The 23,001-nt window shown below is 30.6% G+C and overlaps 1 protein-coding gene across 1 annotated transcript in view; it reads right to left on the bottom strand.

The window, feature by feature from the left end:
- LOC143082692 (uncharacterized) overlaps nt 1–23,001 on the bottom strand; it is a 106,857-nt gene that overhangs the window by 49,461 nt on the left and 34,395 nt on the right. Inside the window, exons 5-21 of the mRNA XM_076258504.1 lie at nt 22,586–22,656; nt 21,762–21,835; nt 19,227–19,309; nt 16,799–16,881; nt 15,629–15,762; nt 14,860–14,992; nt 13,727–13,848; nt 11,834–11,954; nt 11,149–11,286; nt 10,047–10,157; nt 9,436–9,605; nt 8,855–9,014; nt 8,102–8,203; nt 7,386–7,511; nt 6,083–6,133; nt 2,374–2,510; nt 423–483 (exon numbers count right to left, since the gene is read on the bottom strand). Of these exons, the coding sequence (XP_076114619.1) occupies nt 423–483; nt 2,374–2,510; nt 6,083–6,133; nt 7,386–7,511; nt 8,102–8,203; nt 8,855–9,014; nt 9,436–9,605; nt 10,047–10,157; nt 11,149–11,286; nt 11,834–11,954; nt 13,727–13,848; nt 14,860–14,992; nt 15,629–15,762; nt 16,799–16,881; nt 19,227–19,309; nt 21,762–21,835; nt 22,586–22,656 (1,877 nt within the window). The remainder of the gene's footprint in view (nt 1–422; nt 484–2,373; nt 2,511–6,082; nt 6,134–7,385; nt 7,512–8,101; nt 8,204–8,854; nt 9,015–9,435; nt 9,606–10,046; nt 10,158–11,148; nt 11,287–11,833; nt 11,955–13,726; nt 13,849–14,859; nt 14,993–15,628; nt 15,763–16,798; nt 16,882–19,226; nt 19,310–21,761; nt 21,836–22,585; nt 22,657–23,001) is intronic.

Genomic DNA, 23,001 nt, shown 5'->3' with positions numbered 1-23,001 from the left:
TTTAACTTATCAGAAGAAGTTAACTTATGTGAAAAGCAGTATTTCTTCAGACAAAGACGTGAGCTTGGAAGAGGGCAATTATTTTTGTTGTTGTTGGTTTGTTTGAAAAAAATAATGCATATGCAACTTTTGACTACAACAACTTAATATTCCTACTATAAACAATGGAAGATATAACTATCTACAAATCATCATACCACGAATAAAGTTAGTAAAATGTAGTTGTTAAAACACCTCCTCCAAGATTTATAGGCAGAGAATTACAGAACACTTATTTGTAAAGTAAAATTGACTTTCTTAGCCCAAACCATCTATCCTATATCTATACAAATATGTTTTAATTTAATAACCCATCTAATGAGACACCAACAAACAAACACCAGGATATAAGCTGATATAAATAGTCCTCTTGAGTTACCTACCCTTTGAAACTGTAAGTGTACAGGTGGACCGTCTGAAACAGAACTGTCTGAACCACCGTCACTGAAACAAATATTTATATTTTATCATATAATGAAAGAAGTAATGGTTTACATTTAAAAGCAATATAAATTACAAACCAACACTGATGAAGTCAGAAGCCTATAGTTAAGTGATAGTTATTAACTCGTGTTGGTTCTTTTTGTTTATCATAAATTGTTTTAATTAATAATAAAATAAATAAGTCTGTTTTCTCAATTGAATTGTTTCACTCTCACCCGTAAAGTGGAAACGGATTAATATAAGATGCAATAACTTGTTTCCCAATCAATTATAAATAAATATGTTTGAACTAGCAAACTAAATATGATTGACTTGCGTAAAAAAGAAAATTAAACTTTTGTGGTACTAAGTTTAGTGTATAAGTTTCATAACATTTTGTTGAGGCGAACTAAAGTTAGAGAATGGAAACCAATTAGGAACATAGACGTACAGACGGACAAGAGTAAAACTTAATCCCCCCCCCCCATGGCAATAACTTGTCATTGTAAACATTATAACAAATATTAAGTCAATGTATTTAAACATGACAAAAAAAGTATCAAAATTTAAAACTTGAACTGTTACTTGTCGTGATAAAGCTATATACTAATTATCAATACTAAAATTGACCTTATGAGACTTACATTTAATTTTTATTGACATAAATACAAAACAGGCAACACATAATGTTTGCCTACTTCCACTTTCATATCAGCAATTTAATTTGTAGATTCACCATCAAAAGATCTATGGCTAATGCAGATGTGGATCCAGGAAAAAATTGGTAAGGGTTCCACGGAACCCAGTGTCTCGCCTTCTTTTGCTGTTAATCGCAGACTCAACAAAAATGAGGAAAAACATCAATAAAAATTTCCCTCTCGATACTGTCTTTTGATTGAAAGAAGCTTCCAAGTTTGGTAAAAAATCCAGGATAGTTTATGAATCTAATAAATGTTTTATAAACTTTAACTGCAGACTGTTTGTAATGTTAACTGGAAGAAAAACTAAGTCCATTTATAAGTAAAATAAGGAAAAAGTGATTTTTTTTTTACAAAATTTACTTCTGATTAATATCTTATGATCAGAAACAAGCTTTTGTCTAAGTTTGGTAGAAATCCAGGATAGTTTAAGAACATTATAAAAATTTTAAAAACTTAAACCACAGAGTGAATGTTTTGTTTCTGGCAAAAAAAATAAGTCCATTTATAAGTAAAATACGGAAAAGTGGAAATTTATTTATACAAAATTTTCTTCTTGATACTATCTTATGATCATAAACAAGCTTCTGTCCAAGTTTGGTACAAATCAAGGATAGTTTATGAAAGTTATTAAAATTTTAAAAACTTTAACCACAGAGTGAATGTAATGTTTCCTCGCAGAAAAACTAAGTCCATTTATAAGTAAAATACGGAAAAAATGGAATTTTATTTTTACAAAATTTACTTTTGGATACTTTCTTATGATCATAAACAAGCTTCTGTCCAAGTTTGGTAGAAATTCAGTATAGGTTAAGAAAGTTATTAAAATTTCAAAAACTTTAACCACAGAGGGAATATTTGTGGACGCCGCTGCCTACGAATGTAGGATTGCTTAGTCTCGCTTTTTCGACTAAAGTCGAAGGCTCGAAAAAAGGGGGTCTTCCAAACTTGAAACATGTGGAAGTAAAACTATGAAGTCAATGCATTAACCATATGTAGCTCCATGAGGGGCCCATAATACTACCCCTCTCCACCCCTAATCTGCCTCTCGGTAATTATACTGTTTAAACTCAAAAATAAAAATATGTCACTTCATGGTTAAATTTCCATAGCTTAAGATGTGTTTAATGTTTGTAACCAGTCTCAACATGTCTGTGTTTACAAAAATGCTCTAGCTTTAGAAAAGGTGTTTTGGTAACATATATATTTTTACCTGGACTCGAGAGAGGAATCATATTCATCACTAAGATCTATATCAGCACTGTTAATATCTGTGATACCATGTCTCTGTAACCGGGTCATGATATCCCTCTTCATTCTCTCCTCCAATTCTAACATTACATTGCCTACCTAAATACACACACAAAAATCTTAAATGATCGTTAACAAAAATCGTAATAAAATCAAAATAATTATTTGTTTAGTAAGGATTAAACTGATTTTTTTCTACTTTTTCAGCTGATGATTTCATTTTTTGTTATTTTTTCCTATTTTGTTATGTGATGATTTCATTTTAAATTTGTTTTGCCCATTATGTTTATAGGTGTATTTAAACATTTTTTTTTTGGTGTTTTTTACGAATACCAGTACTTTCCCCTAGTATAATTCTTTCTTTCCCTCTTAAAACTTTGTTGTATTCAAACCCTGCCTAACTAAACAATCTATACCCCTAAAAGGCTACTGCAAACAATCAATAGTCTACTGTTTTTTGTTATTCATTCAAATGCTACTTTCCTTTAACTATGCAAGCAGACGACTTAAAATGGCTTGACCAAAAAAATTGAAGTGCATTAATACTACAAGCATTTAAATTTAATAGTTTGTTTGCCACAATATATCTACTAAAATTATCTTTTATAGTATAAGATACTGTAAATTCAGAAATTAATGCGATATTTTAATTATTGCGAAAAATGCGATAGGGTCATGATCGCAAAAATTTAAACTTGCAATTTGATTTTTTTTATATGAATTAATCAGGATTCTTCTCAATATCACAAAAATTCAAATCGCATTTTAGTCTAAAATGACAAGATCGCAATAATTAGTGCTTGCAATAATTTCTGAATTTACAGTAGTAAAGTTCCTCCTGTAAGACTCTAAATGTTACATACTACTAAGGGAGATAATAAATTATCTTTGGTTAGTATATTATATTTTACATTCATTACACAGTATATATGTGAAAATACAAAAAAGGATTCAGCAATCTTTGACTTAAATTTCAACCAAATAAGGGTAGGAAAGGAAGCAAAGCAGGTTTTTGGTTCATTTTTAATCAACCTTTTGCATGCTGGTAAAATTATAAATATTTTAACTTATCAGTTTTGGACTTTATAAAGAAGCAAAAAGGTCACTAAAGTATCAAATGATTTTCATAAAAATGTGTCTGACAAATACATAGTTATATCTTATAACTCATTTGTCAAGCTGCTGTCTGTCTTTTCATAAGGACAGCAGAGATGTATTACAAAAGTTGAAGTCTGTCTCTGGGTGCAGGATTTTCCCATGGTGTTGAAGACCCATTGGTGGCCTTGGGCTCTTTTCTTCTCCATGGTTGAGTTGTTGCCTTTTTGACACATTCCCCATTTGCATTGAATTCATTCTCAATATAATGTTTAAGGTCATTCAACATATTGAAAAATTTTAACAGTCAGCCAACAGGAAGGTGTCGTACAGATCTAAAAAGTTGGTTACAAAACTCTTCATTGTAAAGCTTCTTATTGCCTAAGTAGAGACATGCTGTTCATTAATACAATGGAGAAAAGTGTGTGAACACACATTAGTTGACCAAATGAATGGAGAATAAGATATACAAGGTGAATGCAATTTAGTCTAACTCCTAGAGTGGGGTAATAATATAGGTCAACATGGACAAAAAAGGATGACAGAATATCCAACTTCTATGTGACCTTCATCTAATAGAACAAGGTCAGTTATTTGTGCATGCCTTGTATGCCTAAACACAGATGTGATGCCAAGGAATCCTTGCTACATCTTTGTTGAGGTTAACTAATACTATGCGTAAAATTGAGAATGGAAATGGGGAATGTGTCAAAGAGACAACAACCCGACCAAATAAAAAACAACAGCAGAGGGTCACCAACAGGTCTTCAATGTAGCGAGAAATTCCCACACCCGGAGGCGTCCTTCAGCTGGCCCCTAAACAAATATATACTAGTCCAGTGATAATGAACGCCATACTAATTTCCAAATTGTACACAAGAAACTAAAATTACAATAATACAAGACTAACAAAGGCCAGAGGCTCCTGACTTGGGACAGGCGCAAAAATGCGGCGGGGTTAAACATGTTTGTGAGATCTCAACCCTCCCCCTATACCTCTAACCAATGTAGTAAAGTAAACGCATAACAATACGCACATTAAAATTCAGTTCAAGAGAAATCCGAGTCTGATGTCAGAAGATGTAACCAAAGAAAATAAACAAAATGACAAAAATACATAAATAACAACAGACTACTAGCAGTTAACTGACATGCCAGCTCCAGACTTCAATTAAACTGACTGAAAGATTATGATTTCATCATATGAACATCAGGCACAATCCTTCCCGTTAGGGGTTTAGTATCATACCATCATAACATATATGAGAAGAACATAACCCGTGTCATGCCAACAACTGTTTTAAAAAAAAAAAAAAAATGTGTTTAGTTCCGATGCAAAGACCTTATCAGTGACTCAATATTAACGCCAAAATATGCAATCTTTAATGACTTGACAACAGTATCGTAATTATATCCCTTCTTAATAAGTCTATTCAAAGGTTTTGTAAGTTTCTGAGGTGAATACTGACACCTTTGTGCTTTATAAAGAATATTACCATAAAAAATTGGATGTGAAATACCTGAACGTATTAGAAGTCTGCATGTTGAGCTATATTTACGAATGATGTCTTTATACCGATGATAAAATTTAGTAAATGTTTTGACTAGTTTGTGATATCGAAAACCCTGGTGTAATAATTTTTCAGTAATACATAAATTTCTCTCGTTAAAATCTATACATGAATTCATTTTCTACACAAATTAAATTTGATATAAAATTTAAAATTGATGCATTGTAATATTTTTAACACATATGAAGATATCATATCAAAGAAAAGGGTTTCCTGAAACTTCAATGTAAGTTATACTACTACATCCACCCTGAAATAGTGTTAAATTGTTTTTTAAATCTTTCTGTGAAACAGAATTTTAAATCTTGGAGAGAGAATTCAAATTAAAAGTACTTTTGGGTAAATTTGTTTGGTTTTCGACAAAATAAAGCTTGTATTTGTTTTACAGGAAGCCATCATACTTATTTTGAATCACAATAACTTTATACTGAAGCATAAATTATATAAAAAAAATATTTAAAAAAAAACATAATATTGTGTGAGGATTTAAGCAACTGTGCATTCAATTTACATAAAAACATTTAAAACTAATGTAAAATATCCATTTATAAAAACAAGACCTAGTAAAGTTTTACCATAATTACAAATTTGGTATTCTTAAAAAATATGGATCTTAAATAAAACTAAATGAAAATATTAAAACCACAAAATTCAGACTCGTTCTTTGAAAATCATTTTTTATAAAACTTATTTACATGTAATTTTTCTAATCAAAACTGGGAGTTAAAATCATGCACTGAACAGGTGCACTCAACTCCAATCTTAATTGAGAATGATTATCAATTTTCCTTCCAAAAGGTTTTTTGCTGTTCTTTCTGGGCACTTTGGCTCCCTATACTGATTGTAAAAAGAACTGACCAACACAAAATAGAACAATAGTGTTGAAAGTGGCGTTAAACACCAATCAATCAAATCAAATCAAATCAAAACTGGGATAAAAAACTATTTTAGAATAAACCTAAATAAATCTGAATAGTGTGGCTTTAAATAAAGTAGAATTTGTACTGGAGTTTTTCTGTTTACAGCTTGGAGTGTAGTGAGAAATTCATAGGCATGCTATGGTGGATTTATAATTACCATACAATGTTAAAAAGCCAGCACCAAGGCAAAAATAGAATACATTATTAAATCATCATTCATCATTTTATAAGTTAATAAATACAACTAACTGTAATAATTGACTGTGAAAAAAAGAAAAATAGGTTAATAGTTAATGGGATTATATGTAGAAAAAACCTGCTATTTATACCAATATATGTAATATTTAAATAAAAAAACTATTAAAACGTAATAACAAACTGTGAAAAAAGAAAAAGAGGTTAATAGTTATTTAGATATATAGATAATAAAAAAAAACTGCTATCTATATCATTAAATGTAAATTCAAATATAAACTAGATGTGTCAAAACGACATGAATGGCCCTGTCTCCAAAAGTTGAAAAATCTGCAATTTCAATAACACAATAATTTTAGACACCAACATGATGGTAGTCTCACATACCAAAAATCAGCTCAAAATCTGAAGGCGTATAGAAAAAGTCTGTATAACTGTGATTTTCAACAATTGTCCCAAGTCGTAAACCCTCAATTTTGGCAAAAATTAGCAAAGCAGAACTAAACTTAAACTTGAGCTGTAACTTGTCATGGTTAACTCACATACCAAATATCAGCCCAATATCTAAAAGCATTTCGAAAAAGAGTCTGTATAACTGTGATTTTCAACAATTTTTCAAAGTCCAAAGGCCGTAATTTCTGCAAATATTAGAGGAGCAGAACTAAACTTAAACTTGAGCTGTAACTGGTCATAGTTAACTCACATACCAAATATCAGCCCAATATCTGAAAACATTTAGAAAGAAAAGTCTGTATAACTGTGATTTTCCACAATTTATCAAAGTCCAAAGTCCGTAATTTCGGCAAATATTACAGGAGCAGAACGAAACTTAAACTTGATCTGTAACTCATTCTGGTTAACTCACATACAAAAAATCAGTCCAATATCTGAAGGTGTTTAGAAAAACACTCTGTATATTGGTTTGTTGCGGAATGACGGAATGACAGAATTACGAAATGACGGAATTACGGACAGTGGTAAAACTATATGGCACCGATAACTTTTGCTGGGCCATAAAAAAAGATTATAAATAGAATAATATTATTGAAGTATAACTGTGTCAATTAATTCTTAAACTCTTCAATTTAAAAATCATATGCTTATGAGACAAACAGAATATAGTTATACAGTAGACGAAAATGCACACATCACATGATCACACATATGACTTTTGGTTTACAGTAGAATTATACCTTTGTTTTGTCAGGGTCACAGTAGTCTAACAATGTATCACAGAAATGGAAACCTAACGATTCATAATCTGACATACTGAAATGGTATCCCTTCATCTTGCCCATGGTGGACCCACAGAAAGTGGCCTGTAAAACAAAATCACAAAGTTATACTGCTACCATCAGAATATCTAGCTAATTTTGAATGTTTTCGGAACAATCTGTGCATGCCTTGAATTCTAGTAGAACAAGATGTTTCACACTTATAAACAAACAACAGAAAAAGAAGGCGGATATAACACTAAAATAGCTGCTGACATAAAATATTTTAGAAAATCTAAATGAGGAATATTTGTTAATCCTACAAAATAGAATGGTATCAAACAACAATATTCCTAAACACTAGCACAATAATAATTGCAAGAAATTTTACTTATGATATTTTTTTGAGTTTAACAAAGTCTCAAAATTGTTTCTGCATTCTTATTCACCAAATTAACAAAACGGATAATCAACAAAATACAATTTAAACATGGTCAGTACTGTCAAATTGTATGAACTCAGTTTCTATCTCGAGTATAAAAATAGTTGATTTTCCATAGTAAAATGTAATACGGTATGGATTATGCTCATTGATGAAGGCCGTAAGATGATGATCTCTGAGGGAAAGTTGACTAAAGGCAATCATACCCCATCTCCTTACTTTAATAAGTATGTGAAAAGTATAAATAATTTACCTCCATTGTATAGCTATTTAGAATACCCATATTCCACATGACTATCCTTCCTGTCCCATCCTTACTCTTCTGTACCTTAAACTTACATGACTCAAAATGGAACTGAAATGAAATCGTTAATCAATTATCTTGGTAAGATCAAATAAACTATTAAGATTTAGTGTTACCATAACATGTATATTTACATAAGGTCTGATTGAGAGCTTTGTTTTATGTATTCTTTTTTGTGCCATTTTTCATTGTTTTGTTTTTTTTCAATTCTATTTTGCCCGATTTTTCTATTCTGTAAACTCCAGCCCTTATGCGATGAGGTTAGGATTGTACAATGCAGTCACAATAAAAGGTAGGAAAGTAGTGTCTTTTTCGATGTTTTAGGTTGCACTAAGTCAAAAATATCAATGTTTTAGGTTGTACAAGTAAAAAATGTCATCTCCAATAAAAAAATTGATAGTTTAAAATTTTTCAAACCTGGTGCCATATTTTACATGATGGTGACTTTAGGATATTATTGACTTAGCAATATAGGTTTTTAAAACAACAAATTTGAATATTGAGAGTTTGAGACATCCTGTTAAAAAATACACAAATGTTTCACCATTTAAATACATTTTTCATTTATTCATGAAAAGAAAACACAGTATTAATTTCTGCACAGTTATTTTAAAATGCAACTTTCAATAAATATCAGTTCAAATATCTAAATAAATTTGATCATCATTTCTCATATATGGAATACTTTACCATTCTATTTACCTTATCAGGTGCATTTTTATTTAGCATACTAGGAAACACCCTTTCTTTTAACCTCTTGTCTGGAGAATATCTGTTCTCACAACCATATATGAACACATTTTGTTTTCTACTATGACCATGTAAATCACAGTAAACTATTATCTCCCTTTCTTGAAGTAATCTGGAAAGAAAAATACATTAAATATAAACTAAATATAAACAAATATATATATAAAATAAGTACACATCCCCAAAGTAGCAGAAAAAAGGAAAATAAATATTCATGCAATAACCAATAAATAAATGGATAGCAAATACCCTTTTCTTTTAACAAAGTCATTATATGAACATGAAATGCTAAAAGTCATACAAATTGAACATCATTACCAGCAATTGCTTTAACAAAACAAAATAATGCATCTAAACATAGTTTTGGATAAAGCATACGAAAAAATACCTCTTTTTGTTTATTTCTGGGAAATTTAGAGAAAACTGAATTTCACTTTGAATTGTCTCCCCTTTATAATTTGTGTCATTTAACAGCACATATTTTAACTATAAATAAAACATGAATTTATCTTTTTTTGAATACCAGTACAAACCTTCTAATCATATTTTTTGTATGCCACACAGAAGGATAAGCATCTTTCAACACTGTTTTATAGTTTCTATTTAAGTCTCTCCCTGCTAAGGAACACCTATAATTTCCAACTATCACACCATCTGGGTTTAACATTGGCACTATTTTGAATATGAATGTATCTCTCAAAAGCTGGAATAAACATTGGCATAAGTACTAAAACATTATAATATTCAACACAATTGTTTGGTAATTTCTTACTTTCATCTAAAAATCATTCATAGAGTGGAATAATTATCTAATTGCAGGTGAGTTGACACACACAAATTGTATATAAGCTGTGCACCTAATATTTCATATGACTATTTCGGATTACTTTATTATTTAAGCTCAATCTGTCATCTTTTTCCATTAAATCAAACCCTAGCAGTTCAAAATTCATGAAACTCTAAAACGAATAAGTGTTGGCTACTGCTTTTTTAATGTTAATTTGTGACATTAAATCAAATTTCATTCTGTTATTTAAGCAACTGTTCAAGTAGTTTTTCCTAATTCTCTCATTAAATTATTTTGTATTGTGACAAATACAAGTATGTATCTTTTTTTCAAAGCTAACATTCTATTTCAACAAACCTTGGCATCAGCAGAGTTGCCTGTAAGATAATCTAGGAAGCCTTTCATCATCCAACTGGCATTGCATTCACCAGGGTGAACACGAGAAGTTATCACAACCGCCTTTTTGTGCTGAAAAATATTAAATGTTGAATAAAATAATTGATTGAAGAGGTTTTCACATAAACTTTAACTTTTTTTTCAAATGTCAATTTTGTCCCTATAACTATAGCTTTCTAGTTTTATGATATTTTTATTAATATAAATAAATAAACCATGAATATTTTACCTATATGACAAAGGAGTAGATCCGGTAAGGACCGATTTTGGCCTCAAATTTCAGGTTTATCTGACGAAAGATGTTGACCTCTTTTTAACCACTTAAGTGTCTATCTAATTTGATTCAATTAATTTATGTGAAAGATTTTAACTAATTTAGTCATTAAAATTGCTCCCATTCAAGCTCAAATATGAAAAATCTACCAAATATGCATAAAAATGTCACTTGTAAGATGGTTTTTTGTCAAAAATGAAAGTGGCTGCATCCGTGTTCATCCTCAACCTTTATATATGTTATGTATTATCATCAAATACAACTTACATTTAAATATTTTGGATGAACATGAATGCGGCCACTTCCATTTTACACGGAAACCGTCTAAAATTTAACCAAAATGCTAGATTTGTGAGGATTTCAGTAATTTAGCATTACTTAATGGTGCTAGTACTCGATATATGTACATAGTATTGTCAAAAACAGCCCATATTTATGTAGCAGAAGCATTCTATTGTCCAATAAATAACTAAAAGTATACATTTTAACAATTTTGTAAAACTGCTATATTTTGGGGCCAAAAAGGTGTCTTACTGGACCTACTCCTTTCATGAGCTGTCAAAATGTGAACAAGCAAAATTCCTACTGAACGTAATTCAAACAACTTTACTATTGGTAAACTGTTCTCTTTTATATGCAATTCGATATATCTGTTTTCTTAAGGACCTGTCTGTATGTATGCAGTTTCCATACAATATATAGTTGAGGTATAATTTTAGCTATTGGGTGTTTATTAAGGGGGAAGACAGCACATTGACTTAAGTCTAACAGTCCTGTCATTATATTTACCTTGATATCTTCTGGTGCTTGTGAAGGGGAGGTAATTGTGAGTACATAGACTAGATTTCCTGCTAATGTTCTACATAAAACTCTCTGTTTACATATCTTTGACTTTATAGGATCATTTGAGCAGTCTAACAAATAATCCTGAAACAAGAAAAAATAAATAATTATGAATCATTGTGACACCACGACAAAACAAGTTTCAAGCAAAAATGATTTTTATATGACAAATTTTTTTTTTTTAAATATATGCATGGCTATTCAAAAATTTTATTTTTTTTGGTATGTGCATTGGTGATTTACAGCATTCACTTCATGTGTGCAAAATTTCACAAAGAAATTATGTAGGTTTGTGAAAAGAGTGTACAACAACCAAGAATAAACTTTAATACATTATCATGTTTTACATCACAATTTTTTTTAGCTGTTTCTTTTGTTTACACATACTTTTAGTTGAAACATAACAAAGAAAATACAGAAATTTGATAAAATATACATTTATTTAGGTTTCTGAACATCTTTGTCTTAAAATCATGTTTGGCAAGTTTAAGATCACGTATGCACACTTTAAAATTATCCCTAATTTCTGGGCCATATAACATTTTCCTCTCCTACTTTAATTCCAATACATAAATTCAACTATTTTTTTTGTTTGTTTCTGTAACAAAAACAGCAAAAGCTATATAAATACCTGTAAATCTGTGTATGTATATGGAAAACAATGTGCAAAATAAACTGTGTCATGACTATTTGGAAATTGTACAGTCCATGTTAATGAATAGAATGGCTTCTCTCCTCTACCTGATTGATACCTAAAATATAGCATTACAACAAAAATTATTTATAAGTTCAAGTGGTCATACATGTATTAATTGTCAACCGAATCAACTGACTACCCCCGGGCATTATTAATATAAACTCTTTTTCAGCTCTTCATTGAATTGAAACTAAACTAAGTAGTTTGAAAAAAAGGTTTATAATAAATACATGATTTCTGCTTTAAGTAACACTGAATTAAGTTTTAATGTAAATTTGAAAGTTGTTTACATTCATGCCATTTGGTATCTGGTGGATTGCTGTCTCTTAGGTAATTGTACCATTTATTTTTATTTTCATAAGGTATGTTAAAGTTTGCCTGTCCAGAAACAAGAGTCGTGTTATTATTCTGCTTCTCTTAACAATTTTGTGTGGATGACAGATTTTTGATTGTCTTTGTTCAAATCATTAAAAAAAGAAAGAATACTGATGATTATGAGACAACTAGGCCTAAAATAAAATATTGTTTGTTTCACCAATCCTGACCAACCCTGAAAAAACAGTCAGACTCACAAAATTTCATTGCCAAAACTAAGTCAAATACTATTTTATTCATTTTCGATTTCAGGCTTGCTGAATTGGTCGATATTGTTCCAGCTTTTTGCAAAAATTTAAATAATATCCCTACCTACCTACCCACACCTGGCTTGGCAGGGTCGAGATTGGAGAAACAAACAATATATTTATGGGCGATATCTTTTTGCGCCAAAAAGTAACTCATTTGCGCCACAACTTAATTGCGCCAATACTTCTTTTGCGCCACCTAATTTTCAAAACTATAGGTATCATTTGCGCCAATAAAATAATCATCTAATTGCGCCAATATATATAACAACTAAATGATTGACTTAAAATTCTTCTGATATTGTACACAGAAATTTTAAAAAGTCATCATCTTTGTTTGTAACTAACAACACCAATATCATCCAATATTCTGTAAAATTCTGCTTGATTTTTAGGTTGAGCCGGATGCAGTTTTCTTCTCTCTATATACATTGACTGACGCACTTGTTTTAAATCTTTCTTTTCTAAATTTTCTTCTTCAATTTTGAAGAGCTCTGAATTTATTATTTTTGAAGGTCGCTCTGCCAACATATCGGTTGCTTTTCTTTTGCGGGCAGTTCTATTTCTAGACATTTGTTTCATGAATATGATCTAATTCTCCATTCAAAATAATTGTACATGATTCATCTGTGAATAACCTAGCACAACATGACTTAACTGTACATCTCCACCTTAAAATATTACTCCAATTTTCTGTACAAATGCCTGACGGAATTCGTGTTCTTCAACATTGATGACCGGTTTTCCTCTTTTTTCTTGAATGGTATATCAGACATCTTGTCTCGTGAAAAAAATATTCTATACCTAAACAACTTATTTTTTGATGAATTTTCTTTAATTTGATGAGTGTTAAGTTAAATCTTAAGTGGAAAGGTTAATTAAATGTATGATATAAGTAAAAAATATTAACAGGTAAATGTGGCGCAATTTCATTTCATTTATTGGCGCAATTAATACCATCAAAATAAAAGAGAGTGGCGCAATTAATACCTTTTCAAAACTGCAATTGGCGCAAATTGATTCTGCCCATATTTATTAAGGCCCTACACAGCTTTTGAATTCTTGAAGATTGTATGGCAACACCTGACGTCTATTGTAGTTACTATTTTTGGTGGGTGCTTCTAACTTTTGTTTAACCATATCTCTATCATTAATAGATAAATTTCGATTTAATAGAAGGAACTTTAACCATGTTATAACTCACTTTAAATTATTTTTGTAGTATTTAATTTCTGCCCCACATCGTATCCATCCTATCTTCTTGCCTTGAGCATTCTTCTCACTGTACATTAATGGTCTCATACCATAGTTATATAAACTGTCAGGCTGAAATCAGAAAATTCTTTGTAAATATTGTACTTTAAATCTGGCTCTAGAACATTGGTATGGATAAACAAACAATGAATGGGAGAAATTGAACCATTTTACATACCTTTTGTGGCAATCATGTTTTGAAGTATGAAGGATGTCTGCATGTACAAATACCTTTACAACAACTCTTATATTTGCTTCGTGGTGCCTACTTGGCTGTATGGATTTTTAATGATAAATCCCCCTTGCTTGGGTCTAAATAAGGATTTTTTTTTTTTAATTTTGGGTGCTAATCAAGTTCAAAAAATAGATTCTTCACAGAAGGTGCAATTCATGTTCTGCAGGATGTTATAGTACACAGTAACCTCTGGTTCAATTGGGTAGGTTTCCTCTAAGCTGCATTCATGAACTAAAACTTAAAATGACCATCAAACAATAGGGAGGTTTGGTTTCAATTTGGTTCAACCCCCCACCCCAAAAGTGGAATACAAGTAGTAGTATAGTACATTTGCTATTATTAAAATGTGTGGTTTTTTTTTTTGGGGGGGGGGGGTGCAATTTAAATAGATTTGCTGTTTCTGCACCTCCAGTATTTCTTCCCTTCTTCTTACTTTAAAGAAATGGTAAAGTTGTACATAACAAGAATGTGTCCATAGTACACAGATGCCCCATCTGCACTTTTATTTTCTTTGTTCAGTGGACTGTGAAAATGGGATAAAATCTCTAATTTGGCATTAAAATTAGAAAGATCATATCATAGGGAACATGTTAACTAAGTTTCAAGTTGATTGGATTTCAACTTCATCAAAAACTACCTTGACCAAAAACTTTAACCTGAAGCAGGACGATGAACGAAATGACAGACAAACGAACAGACACACAGACCAGAAAAGATTATAATACTATTTTTGAGATCATGATTATTTTTCTATAGGACTCACATCTTTAATGAAACCTGTGATTTGCCAGTTTCCTAATTATCAAGACTTTAATATGAGGAAACTGGCAAAACTATATCAAACCTACCTTCATAAAATTGACAATAGTAAATCTATATGTTACATTAGGCCTTGTGTTTGCTACTCTAAAATAAAACCACTGTGTATTTTTTGTTGTGTATAAATCATATCTCAGCCAACATTCATAATCTGTTTCAGACCTGAAAAAATGAAATTATCATAAAGTTCTCATATGTTTAATACATATATATTTTTGTTCACAAACTGTTCAATTACTTTTTTTTGTACAATTCTTTTCAATAAAATTTTGAACTGGATTATACTGTTTCGTATGGTTGGCATTGTGGAAAGAAATTGTAGCCTTTACTTTAAGTCAAGTGCTGACCAAAAATGCATGTAACTGTACCTCATTACCACTGCTTCACAAACTCATTACTTTTTTATGGGTAATGTGGGCCATGAAGACCTTTAATAAGAAATAGATCATGAGTCTTCCCTAATACATCATAAAATCTTACAGGATGCATTACTTTTTTTCTGTTTCTAAACATTATACTTGTATGTATATGTCTGTATACATTTACATACCCTGAACACATATATGAACTTTTGGTTATATAGCTGTACATGTGATTATGTACTTATACTTTTTTGTTTTTAGCATACCTGATGAAGGTAAATCCAGAAAAGTGATTCAGACGCATACATTTTATAGTGTAATTTTTACTTTTCACGATATAGAACCATAATTTAATTCAAATAGGTAAATGGGAATGCTGCATTTTTTTCTGACAGTAATTCGTGGACAATTTTTTGCTTTGATTTATTCTCCTTACGTTTGAACTGCCCTGGCAAGATTTCCACTTTCAAATCTCGAATCAAACAGAAGTGTTTTATCCTCAGGAGATTTCAGGTTACATGTTACTTTTTCTGGTCCTGTCCGACATCCATTCACTCTTGATCTCATAAACTGTAAATCAAAATAATAGAATGCATTATAACTTATTGATTTATAGACAGTTGTAATCATAGAAATGGATAATGCCTAAAATAATGTTTAGTGCACCTAAAAGTAAGAGCCTAATTGAACTGTATTTTGAGTTTTCAAGGTTTCAATCAAGATTTTCTCAACCAATTGATATCAAAATGTATCTGTTGTTAAATGAGGGTTCTTTTACAATCATATGTTGTGTGCATGAAATTGATACATATGTCTTTACTTCAATAGATATGAAGTTTGTTAGTCTATTCTGTTTAATCATACATCAAACCAAGGGATTTTTATTTGGTAAATATTCCAATACAAATCAGTCTTATTGAAAACTTAACCATGGCAACATGAATAGTAAACATTTCATGGTTGGTAAAATGTAATCAATGATAATTCATATCTCATAAAGATCTATTATTAATAATGCAGACTTCTAAAAGTTGCTTTTAATTGTTGAATCCATTTCATGCTTGATATTTCCAATATTTTTTGTTTCATTATTTATTAATAACATTTTACTAAATCCTATTACTTACAAAACAAGCCTTTGGTTCATACATAAATACCAGTCTTCCCTTAATCATATCACTTATAGCTTACAAAACAAGCCTTTGGTTCATACATAAATACCAGTCTTCCCTAAATCCTATCACTTACAAAACAAGCCTTTGATTCATACATAAATACCAGTCTTCCCTAAATCCTATTACTTACAAAACAAGCCTTTGGTTCATACATAAATACCAGTCTTCCCTAAATCCTATCACTTACAAAACAAGCCTTTGGTTCATACATAAATACAAGTCTTCCCTAAATCCTATTACTTACAAAACAAGCCTTTGGTTCATACATAAATACCAGTCTTTATGTATTTATGTAATGTGTTTCCCTCAGTTTAAGTTTGTTACTCCGATTTTGTTTTTTGTCCATAGATTTATGAGTTTTGAACAGCGGTATACTACTGTTGCCTTTATTCATACATAAATACAAGTTTTCCCTAAATCCTATTACTTACAAAACAAGCCTTTGGTTCATACATAAATACCAGTCTTCCACCATTTTCTTCTCCTCTTACCATTGGCATTTTCTCTGCTCCAGCTTAAAATGATAATCATAGTTACATTATAATTTATAATAAGAGTGATAAATACCCCTGAATCCTTGAAACCCAACCAAAATATTGTGGACCTTCCATGTAGAGTTCATTGAGAAAAATACATGATTCTGAAAACTTAACTTGTCCCCTGGAGCTTGAAAGATCCAATGGGGACATGAAAATTGTTAGAAGACCTACATTCCTCATAACCAACATACCAAATATCATTGTCCTACATGTATAGTGACTGATGAACAGACCTAATCCTGAAAACTCAAACTGGCCACTAAAACATGAAAATAAATTCAAAGACAGGTGTAGCTGCCAAACATATATATGGCCCACAAAGAGTAAAACAAAATATCATAAAGACCTAAGAGCTATGGTTCCACAGCTAGGACAGGTGAAGATAATTCATTCACATTGTTTCATCTTCAAAAACTTTCATACATGGTTTGTGTCTGTCATATTGATTTCCATTAATTGTTTTGTTATAAAAAATATGCTGTTGCATTTTTTATTTGAAATGTATCACATTTTTTCATGTTGGAATTTTAAAGCTATGGGTTTAATTCATTGTTGAATGTCCCTAAAGTTTATTAAATCACAGTAGTTTGGACTCCAGTGAATAGTTGTCTCATTGGCAACCATATTACATCTCCTTATTTTATATTCATGCAAACATGTTATTTTGAGTGTACATAACTATGGATAATATATAAAGGTTATTTGCAAACTGTCAACATTGGAAGTTTGTTTTCCTATCATAAATATATACTTTAGACTGGTCAGGACAGATAAATACCATTTAATTTACTATGTACAAAATAATGAAAACCACATAGTATTACTTCTTTTAAAAAAAGTATAAAGTGGGTCATTTCAAAATTCTTATTCAACATTTAAATTTATTTCTTGTTTACAAATTGAGTTATATAATGATGCTTGTATGAGCAAATAATTTATATTTTGACATTTATTGCCTTTTTCTATTAAAATATCAATAACTATTTATTACCTAACATTTCTGAGGTAGGTTTTTAGAGAATTATCCAAGTATAAAAATCATATTTCATGCCAATTATGAAAAATTGGCTTTAAATCAAATTTTATTAGTTCAAATAGTATATTTTAGTATATTTATGTTGAAAATTGATATCCTTTTTGTTGAAAATTTAATTAAAATTATGCACCAATAAGTTCAATATTTCAATAAATAAACAGAAAGTTATTCACCCTTTTACAAGAGCAACTTCAAAACTTGAGGCCTGGTATCATGGGCCATTAAGGACTGTCAACTGTTAAGTGTAACGACTTGTAAGTTTAAATAGCTATGTACAAGTGTTTAATTAAATATTGGAATAAATTATTATATCCTTGTATAAAACCAATACATATCAACAAACCAGGCTATATATAGTATTGTAAATTCTTCAAGGGAACACAAAGAGAACAGCTTTAGTGTTAAAACATTTAAAGAGGCTATTAAACCCCAATTGACATCAGAAGTTTGAAATCACACACCACATTAAATACGTCAATTATTAAATTTTTAAAGTCCTTGATATAACTATAGAAGAATTATTGTTGACTAAATTTTTCCCCACTTTTTCTTATGGTTTATATTTACATAAATGTGAAGCAGACAAATTATCAATATGAAATTTTAAGATGTGGTGTATTTGGCATAAGACTCATCAAAAATATTATGATAAAAGATGTTTGCCGCAATAGTCATTTTACATTTTATCACTTCGTTACTTGCAAGTATTTGATGAAAATCTCTTCAGTAAACAATGCTTTTTAAGTTTTTATCAGGAATAAAAATTGCACCATACAATCATTTTTTACTAAAAAAAAAAAAACCCAAAAACAACCATTTTGATGCATATGATTTGGTTTGCAGCTTTATTTGCCATTTACTCAAATATCAACAAACCATTGGTTTTGTTTTACGTTGCATTGAATATAAAAATTATGAGATGTGGTATGATTGCCAATGAAACAGCTATCCACCAAAATTCATATTAAGTGGATGTGAGCAATTTCAAGATGCAATCATAGCCTTCAACAATGAAAAAATTCATACTGAATGTATATTTTGTCACTGTGACAAAGATTATAAGCCATTTGCTTGCCAAAGAATAACTGAAAAGCTTTCAAGACAGACAAAAACAGAAACTGCTGAAAGTGACAAAAAAGTTTTCCAGTCACTTTCTTTAGTAATGGTCTATTTTTCAAGTACTTAGCATTCATTATTAGGGAAGACCCTGAATGTTGACAATAACTTCCCGATGTCTGTATGACATTAGAAACTGAATTACTATAATATAACTTGTTTACTTACTTGGTTTATAGAATGGCTCAGGTTCAGGAGGAATATAATACATATGTTTTATTTTTTCATTCAACACTTGAATTTCTGAAGGCCTGTAACAAAAGAAGAAATTAAAAATATCATTTTGTTTACTTTGTAAATACAAAAAGGGAAAATATCAATATTTGTTGAAACTATATAATAATGGAGGTGTGACAAAAATTACAATTTTCAAGTATCTGTTAGATCAAATATTTGTATCTGACATGTTGTATACAATATTTAATGAATAAAGGATAGTTGAATGTGAAATTGGTTTGTAGCAATAGTTCAAAGATCTGAAGCCTAGAGATCAATGTTAGAATATCCTCAATTAACAATAGTAATGGTTTGTTGTTGAGCAAAGCAAAAGCATTCATTTGAATTAGTTTCTAGAGATTATACAAGTATGCATCTAAAATATACAGATCATAGCCATGGTTATTGAATAAAACAAGAAAATAAAGGAGACTTCAATAAAACAGCAATATAACAGCACAAAGAACCAAAAGCACACATACAAAGGTCCCTACTCAGTCTTCAATAAAACACTAAGTCATTAATTATTAAGTATAGAAAGCTGTAAACTGAACTTTGAAAAATGCTCCAAACTTCCTGAAAATTTACTGGAATACGTGTTGAAAGAACAAACTTGTGCATGAATTTAACAAAAGACAAACACATATCAGATGAAGTTGGATTGCTTTTTATCTTCAGTAGCAAATTAAATGTATATTTAGGACGAGAACATGTTAATGTGCCATTAAAATGAACCATGTTTTAATTTGTACTGAACAGACACACTTTTTTTTTAGCAAATTTGCTATTTAACAAGGTAACAGTCAGTAAGAAGGCATGTCACTGCACCTTGACACATAATTCTGGGCTTACCAGTCTTTGAACTTACTCAATCGGCAGAAAACAACACCTTTCAATTTTAAAGTCTTTGCTATAACCCAGTCAGGGTTCAAATCATCAACCTTAAGCACTCTAGACAAGCATGCTACGACAAGACCACCAATGCAATTATATCATAGTATCACAAGCATTATCATTATTGGGTTTTTTACTCATTTGCAATCATTATATGTAACCTGCCCTTTATGGGCTGATAATTGGTTTAATAAAGTATTTGTATTCGTATCTGACACAAAGTTCTCAACACACAAAAACAGGAAAAGACAAATTCATTCAAACCCTTTTTCCTACCAGGACATTTGCAAAAAGAAATTAAAATTCATAATGTCATTCAGTACAATTTTCATTGAAATCCACTCATCTATTTGATCTATTAGCAACAAACTACTAAGTATTGTTTATACTTTGAACCAAAGTGGTTGATATAACAGTATGGTGCAGTCTGGTGTATCCTTGCACCTAAGACTTATGACTTTACTTCATTCAAAGGGGGGGGGGGGGGGGAAGCAATACACAATTTAATTGGAAAATGGTAGTTGCTGACATTTTTATCTATTTGATCTATTAGCAACAAACTACTAAGTATTGTTTATACTTTGAACCAAAGTGCTTGATATAACAGTATGGTGCAGTCTGGTGTATCCTTGCACCTAAGACTTATGACTTTACTTCATTCAAAGGGGGGGGGGGGGGGGGGGAAGCAATACACAATTTAATTGGAAAATGGTAGTTGCTGACATTTTTATCTATTTGATCTATTAGCAACAAACTACTAAGTATTGTTTATACTTTGAACCAAAGTGCTTGATATAACAGTATGGTGCAGTCTGGTGTATCCTTGCACCTAAGACTTATGACTTTACTTCATTCAAAGGGGGGGGGGGAAGCAATACACAATTTAATTGGAAAATGGTAGTTGCTGACATTTTTATCTATTTGATCTATTAGCAACAAACTACTAAGTATTGTTTATACTTTGAACCAAAGTGCTTGATATAACAGTATGGTGCAGTCTGGTGTATCCTTGCACCTAAGACTTATGACTTTACTTCATTCAACTGATAAAACTAATAAATGAATAATTTTGTGTGAACATATTCATAACATACTTTTATTTTATAAAATATTCTGTTTGTATGGTTTCACCCTCAATATTTTGTGTAATGCGTGTCATAAATTAGGGAAACCCCTGTTCTGGGAGTTCCTCCAATGTCCGGTGATTTCGTGCATGCCTTCCAAAAGTAGCTTATTTTGAATAAAGGAAAGATTTTCTATTGTGAAATATAGCTGAATTTGAACCAAGCACACTAACAAGGATGCAGAGCAAAATTTATTTCAATCTGATATAAATTTGACAAATAAAACAAATTTTATCTGATGATGTATTTTTTTTAATTGATATTAGCCAAATATTGTAAATCACGGCATTGCAGTTATTATTCAACTCTTAAACTTATCAATTTTATTCTTTTTTATCCTTTCGGAAGGCTAAAACAATAACAAGAATGATTTTCTTTGTGTTTCTTTGTTGATATGACAAAAACAGATAATGCGCGGTATCACCGGCCAAGCGGGCACCTGGGACTCCACTGTATACATAAATATTACCATCTAGCTGCTTGCTGTGGACCAAGTTCTTTAGACAATGCAAACAAACTCCTGGGTTCTCTAAGTTTTGGTACCTGAAATAATTGATATGTAATGAAATTGATAAATTGTTCCAGAACTTGGGCTGGCACTGATTAATAGATAAACAACTGATTGTTACTTTTAAAGTTGACCATTTTTTGAAGTATTAACTCATAATTGAGAATTCTTCCTCTGTAAGGCTCTCAAGCAAAACAATATTAGAAAGTCAATATTCCACTGATGCTGCCTCTCCACACATAGTTTGCTGGTTCTGTGTTTTACAAATGTTCTGTTTATTGTTTTATCTTGAAACACATGAATAAGATAACACCAACATCAGAGCTTCCAAAAAAAAAACTATTCTTGCTCATCAAAATTCATTGCTTTATTTCTATTTCTTCTGCACATTCAGCTATATCCTGTATACTTTTTCTTGATGAAGTATTTTCTTGTACAACAAATTGAAAGTTAACATGATTTTCCAGAAGGATGCATGAGAAAGTATGTTCTTAGTTAATTAATCAACATATTGAATTTGGTGCCTGTGTGATTCGTTTCTCATATGGAACTGTTGTGCTATGACAATGGAGACTAACACCAGATGACACTGAGAGTAACAGGAGATCTTAACTGAATGTTTTCACATGTTTATTCTCTCATACTTAATATAACTCAAAGTCTCAAGTATTAATACAGGCAAACCTTCAATGAGACGCATGTCATTAAAGTTTCAAAGATTCAATGAGAAATGTTGCCTCAAAATATTAAAAATAAAATAGGACCGATTTTTATTAAGCACATACCATTCCTTTGCCATCTTGATAGCTATAAACCAGTTGTGTGGTCCGTAACAACTCTTCTTGTAGTTTGTTATCTGCAAGTAAAATTCAGAACATTTATTCCTGCTATACATTTAAACACAATGACATATTACCTTGCTTCAAATAAGTTGAAGATTAAGGTTTGACCAGGGTTTTCAAATAAATTATTAAAATTATTGAATTCTTTATCAAACATATAAATGGTATTCCAATAAAAAAAAGAAGTACAACAGCAGTCAGTTAAGCTGAAAGACAGTTTTATTTCTTCACAAAATTGTTAAGAATTTCTATAACGTAATTCAGCATTCACTTTTAAAAAACATAGCAATATTTTGATCACTGAAGAATAGTCCATTCCATTAGGAACCGTTTAAATTCAATTGACATTTCTTAATAAT

This window comes from Mytilus galloprovincialis, chromosome 7 (assembly GCF_965363235.1).
Source record: "Mytilus galloprovincialis chromosome 7, xbMytGall1.hap1.1, whole genome shotgun sequence".
In the NCBI taxonomy this organism is placed as follows: Eukaryota; Metazoa; Mollusca; class Bivalvia; order Mytilida; family Mytilidae; genus Mytilus; species Mytilus galloprovincialis.
Note: the sequence above shows the minus strand (reverse complement) of the source record. Positions and strands in the feature narration are given on the sequence as shown.